This window comes from Mesoplodon bidens, assembly GCF_964165515.1.
Source record: "Mesoplodon bidens genome assembly, chromosome: 2".
Taxonomy (NCBI): Eukaryota; Metazoa; Chordata; class Mammalia; order Artiodactyla; family Ziphiidae; genus Mesoplodon; species Mesoplodon bidens.
In genome coordinates this window covers 80228917-80235207 of record NC_138177.1, presented here as the reverse complement: position 1 = coordinate 80235207, position 6291 = coordinate 80228917, and the positions used below count along the sequence as shown (strand labels likewise).

At 41.6% G+C, this 6291-nt stretch overlaps 1 protein-coding gene across 1 annotated transcript; it reads right to left on the bottom strand.

The window, feature by feature from the left end:
* Positions 1-414: 414 nt before the first annotated feature.
* Positions 415-2567, bottom strand: ADAM30 (ADAM metallopeptidase domain 30; the record flags this gene model as incomplete). Its single annotated transcript, XM_081258421.1, is given in 4 exon segments — positions 415-942; positions 946-1805; positions 1808-2162; positions 2166-2567. Coding segments are annotated over 4 exon segments (2145 nt in total).
* Between the last annotated feature and the right edge of the window lie 3724 nt (positions 2568-6291).

The window sequence follows — 6291 nt, the reverse complement described above, 5'->3', positions numbered from 1 at the left end:
AATGGTTTTGTTTGCTGGGAACTGAGGGACAGGACTCTACCCTGAAATCCACTGCAATTCTATGAAACGCACAGCATTCTGTGTTTGGAAAGCTGCTAGGGCATTCTTTTAAGGATATCCAAAACTTGATCACAAACTAAGAGGAAAGTGAAGTAGGAAAGCAAAATGCACTGATTTGTTTCCAAACCAAGAATACCTTTTATTTACTGATCAAAACCTCAAAGAACATTAGGTAAAATAAATTGAAGGAAGAAGGAAGGAGAAGTGTTTGGATAAATGAGAAGCTTGTTCAATTTATGACCCTGTGTAATAGAGTGACTGTGGATTGCCTGATTGCTTTTTGGTTTCTTGATCATTTTGGCCTTGAATTGTTCTGCTCCAGTGTTAATTGGTGGTGTTTCTTTCTCTTTGGATTTATAAGCTTCCTATGATTTTCCTGAAAAGTACAACAATCACTGAGATAATTAAGAAAATCAGGCGCATTAACATAATGGACACAACCTGAAGTGAGGCGGGCACCTCCCTGTTTAGGGGTCTTGGAGGCCCACTGTCAATGCTCCCTCCATACCCCACCTCCTCACAGAATGGAGGGGCCCAGCCATACATGCAGTGGCAGTTTTTGTTACTGTTGCAAACACCTCGGCAGTTGCACTTCTCAGGCAAACAGTCAAAATTCAGGACTGAGCTATTCACATAATTTCTATTAAAACATATCCGCTCCTTACCACAGGAGGTACCATCACTTATCACACCCAGGTCAAGTAACCCCATAGGTACCATGGCTAGATGATAGCCAATGCCCCAGCACATGAGATTTTCTTCATGCAGGTGAGTGGAAATTAGAATAGTATGATCTGGCATATCAGGGATGGTTTCGACATTTATACACTGTAGCCTGTCACATAACGTCTTTTCTCTGGGACACTTCTCATACTGATGAACTCATAAAATAACACAGTTCCCATACTGGTCACCTATTACATTAACTGCATCGTAGCATTGAAGAGGAGCCCCCATGGCATCAACTCCAAAAATATTTTGGCACTGCATAGTTTCGGATTGGCAGCCCTTTCTGACACAACGGGCTCTATACTTGCAGGGGGTTCCATCCTGCTTATATGCGTCACGTGGGCAGAATGCTGAGGTCCCACTGCAGTACTCTGCAAGGTCACATTTATTTTCTTCCCCCCGACACATATATCCAGATGGATGAAATTGACAGTTATGGCAGCAAAGTCCAGTGCTACAGTTGGCACCTTCTTTGAATTTACAATCTGGCTGACAACGCTGGTCTTCTTTACAGTCCTCTCTTGAACCACAATCACATTCCTCATTCTCTTCCACAATTTTGTTTCCACATCTCTTTACCACATAACCTAATCCTGGGATATCCGTTAGACAGTTTAATCCTGAACTTACATGCGAATAAAATTCAGCATAACTACAATTACTAAACCCAGTTCGTCCAGTGCCCATGATGCAACTATGCCTACCCTTACATTGGCAATATTTGTAATCATGGATCATTCCCACACTATGGCCCAGAGCATGAGCAGTCCAAGTGGCAGGTCCAAGGATATTTTTATCTAGAATAGAACTTGTAGATCCAGAAGGCAATGTACTACATACACTTCCCCAGTGGTGTGAAAGCGCATCACCAAACTGTTTTTTAAGGTATAGGTATGCCCAATCTGCTGGAATCTGACGACTTCGGTCACGTGATCTGTATTGCACAAACTGGCCTAAAACTTGTGATATCACTGGGGCATTAAGTGCTATTTTGTCTCTGTCTGTCCATACTTCATAGCTAATAGTTGTATTCTCGTACGGACATCTTGAAAGTAAGAGTCTGCAACTGCAGTCAGAAGAATGGCATCATTTATGACTTGAGTAAGATTGGAGTTCAAATATAAATACCTAATGTTATCAAAGACCAGGGCTAATTCCAAGTACTTTTGCTGCATATATGCCTCACTAAAGTCATGTATCCTAGCCCTGTTCTCATGCTTGGCCAACTGATTTACTGTTTCATCATCAGTTAAACCACAGATCTGATTGGGAAATTCCTCCTCTTTCTTTAGGAGATATATGACATGTTCAAAACTGGAAGAGGCTCTGAGGGGCTCGATTTGGTAATGGTTGGCATCCACTTTCAGGATGCCTCAGAGACCCCCCATGCATGTACTTAAAGTAGCTTTAGAATCCTGATTTCCTTCAACCAAGCCCATACAGTTGCAGTCGCTGGGTATATAAGGGTGATCCTCCAAGAGCCTCCCCTGTTCTGTGAAGGAGAAAACCTGCAGATTCCGGGGCAATAGAAACCTCTTGGGCCACAGGTGGAGGACATGGTTCTTGACTTTTACCTGCAGGAGGTAGGACACGTGCTTGGCCGCACCCTGCTCCCCTCCACGGAAGCTCAGCTTCTTGGGGATGGTGATTTCATAGGAGTCAAAGCCCCACTTGGGGTGAAAAATTAAAGCCTTGCCAAGAGAGTCAACCAGGAGCACCGGCAGGACTAGCAAGGGGAGCGAACGGCCTGGGGAGAGGAAGGTCCTCACTGACCTCATGGCAGAGCCTGTTCCCAAGTGAGTCAGTCCCTGCCACTGGGGCCTTGCAACTCAGACTTCCAGGGACCGCCGCTAGAGGCGCGGGACCAGTGTGTGCGGAGCTCCCTGAGCCCCTGTGTGGGAGCGCAGCCTCGGTCCAAGCTGGGTCAGGCTCAGTCCAGCGGATTTCCACAGCAGGTGCACGCCCTGTCCAACGCATCTAGTTCGTTTTCTGGGCGGTGCCGTTAGGCGCACGTGCAAGAATCCAGGGAAGGTGCGCGAGAATAAAATGAAAAGCGAGGCTATTTGCACGAGGGGTGGAGAAGGGCAGAGAACCGGTTGGGAAAAGGAGAAGGAATAAAGAATAAGAGGAACTACAGAGAACTTGTTAAAGGCTCACTGTATCTTGGGCCATTTCTTCTGTTTCTATAGGCCTTAGGACACACCTGATTTTTCCATGGGTTGAGTGGGATATTTTAAAGCCCGCTGTGTCCACTTCCCAGTTACATCATTTCCACTTTTCTGCTGGGCTCACTTGAGGCAAACGGAAAGATCACCGGAGCCAGCAAGAGTATCACCAGAGCCTGAGAAAATCGGAGGAGACTCCACCTCCCCACCCCCACGCCGGGCAGCACCTGTGGTCAACAGGTGAAATACCAAGCAGAGTTCAATAAATGCTGAATTTAACAAAAGGAAGTCTTGGTCACTTTAGTGTGAACGGTTAGGGGAACTGCTGAGGAGCCACATGCCAGAAGGTTGTGATGTGAAAGGGGGATTCAGAAGGGAGATCACAAATCCAGACCACACGTTTAAGAAGTTGGATGTGAAAGAGAGGGAAGAAACACAACAGAGGCTGGAGGGTTCTAGGGAGTTTCGGATTGTCATGTACACACTGCTATATATAAAATAGATAACCTGCTGTATAGCACCAGGAACTCGGCTCAATATTATGTAACAATCTAAATGGGAAAAGAATTTGAAAAATAATAGATACATGAATAGGTATAACTGAATCACTTTCCTGTACACCTGAAACTAACACAACATTGTTAATCAACTATACTCCAATATAAAAGAAAAAGTTATTAAAAATTAAATAAATAAAAAAATTTTAAAAAGAAGGATTGTTAGATGGAAGGGTCCTGGCCATTCTCAAGCGCTGTTAGGAAAACCCCCATATACAGCCTGGCTCAGCCTCCAGGAGAGGATAGGGGGGTCCTTTCAAAGGGGACCCACTCAGGGGGGAGCAAAGGAGGAGCCTGTGTACAGTGGAGATGACCTGGTTGGCAGGCAGGAGAAGCAGTGAGTGTAGTTAGTAGCCAGTAAGGCAGGGCCAGTCTGAGGGTTCAGGGTCCCAGTAAAGTCAGCTGCTGAGGTGAAGGACAGTGGAGGTAAAGGAGATGAAGAAGAGAACTCAGCAGAGAGCTGACTAGGGACAAATGAAGGTATCACCAAATGTGCTGAGCTCCTAGTTCAGATTGGAAATCAGAAATTGCAGTTTCCTCAGTCTGTGATTTTCTCAAGCCCCCAGCAGCCTAAATTGGGGAGGGCAGTTGGGATCTATCTCCTGTATTCTTTCTATTTTATCATCATTTTCACATCAATACCATTTTCCTTTAGGCCCCTGGAGTATTTCTTGATTAAAACACTAATTTTGCAACTCCTGTTGCAACAAAATTGTCTTTGGGCTAAACTCTGCAGCATCTGTTTGTTAACACAAAGCTTTGTGGAAATAGCCTGCTTTGACCTATTTCTCCTTATTTACAAAAATTATGCACATATATTGTAAAAGGTGGGAATAACCCTGAATTACATAGAGTAGAAAATGCAAACCTTTCCTTTATCCTCAATCTGCATATGTCTCCAATAAACTCTTCCCAACACTTAGACAGAATTCTTAGGTATGATGCTTTTTCCATCTTAGGACATGCCATTAAAATACAGAAAGTATGTCATATTTAAAAATAGTACATACTATTCATATATTTTTGACACTGCCATTTTTCAGTACACAGTATATTGTAAATAATTTTTAGGCCACTGATAATAACAGATGTAGATCATTGCCTACTAATGGATACATAATATTCTATAGTATTCACATAATTCTTTATTTAACCATTTCATTTATGTATTCATGGTATAACCATTGTTTCAAATTTTTACATTTTTCTTATTGATAAATATGTTCTATTATGGTGATTAAGATAAATATATGTATGCATTAAATATTATTTATTTATAAGTAAATATATACATGCACACACACACCTTTTTGCCACTTCTGGTGGATTCTTAGAATTGTGTTAAATCAAAGAAAATGCAAGTGCTCAAAAAATCAGACAGAACTCTAAAAATCTTGTATTGGTTTACAAATTATCTTGTAAAGCAGTTTGTTCAATAACATGTTTTAAACACTGTGGTTAAAAAAACATAACATTAACTTTACCATTTTAACCATTTTAAAATGTACATTTCCATAGTGTTAAGTATATTCACATTTTTGTGCAACAGATCTCTAGAACTTTTCCATTTTGCAACACTAAAACTATACCTAAAAATCGCTAATTCTACCCCCTGTCCCCTATGCATAGAAACTATCTTTCTTCTCTCTATTTCTATGATTTTGATTACTTAAAATATTGAGTATGAGTAGAATAATACAGTGTTTGTCTTTGTGTGACTGGCTAATCACTTAGCATAATATCCTTAAAGTTTCTTCATGTTGTAGCCTGTGACAGGATTTTCCTCTTTTTTAAGCATGCATGCTCTTCCATATATGTATATACCATACTTCCTTAGTCATTCATCTGTTGGTGGACATTTGGGTTGCTTCAACCTCTTGACTATTGTGAATAATCCTGCAATGAAAATGGGTGTGCAAATATCTCCTGAAGATCCTGCTTTGAGTTCTTTAGGACATACATCCAGAAACTCAAGTGCTAGATATATGGTAATTCTATTTTTAACTTTCTGAGGAACTCCATATTCCTTTCCTTAATAGCTGCACGATTTTACATTCCCACTAACTGTTCACAGGGTTCCAACTTCTCTGCATCCTTACCAACACTTATTTTCTGAACTTTTAATAGTGGCCATCCTGTTGGATGTGAGGTGGTATATCATTGTGGCTTGATCTGCATTTCCTTGCTGATCATACTGAGACTCTTTTATATGCTTATTGGCCATTTGTATATCTTCTTTGGAGAAATATCTATTCAACCTCTTGGCCCATTTTAAAATCAGATTATTTAACTTTTATTGCTGAGTTGAAGAAGTTTCTTAGATATTCTGAATATTACCCTGTCTCAGATATATGATTTGCAATTATTTTCTCCCATTCTGCAGATTGCCTTTTCACTCTTGAGTGTATCTTTTGGTGTGCAGATTTAAAATTTGTTGTTGTCATCTTTTCTTTTTTTAAATGCATCACGTAATATGTAGTACTTTTTCCTCCTTTTGGGTTTACTTTATTTTTATTTTTAAAATTTATTTATTTATTTATTTTTGGCTGTGTTGGGTCTTCGTTGCTGCACGCGGGCTTCCTCTAGTTGCGGCGAGCGGGGGCTTCTCTTCGTTGCAGTGTGCGGGCTTCTCATTGCGGTGGCTTCTCTTGTTGTGGAGCCTGGACTCTAGGCATGTGGGCTTCAGCAGTTGTGGCTCGCGGGCTCTAGAGCGCAGGCTCAGTAGTTGTGGCGCATGGGCTTAGTTGCTCCGTGGCATGTGGGATCTTCCCAGACCAGGG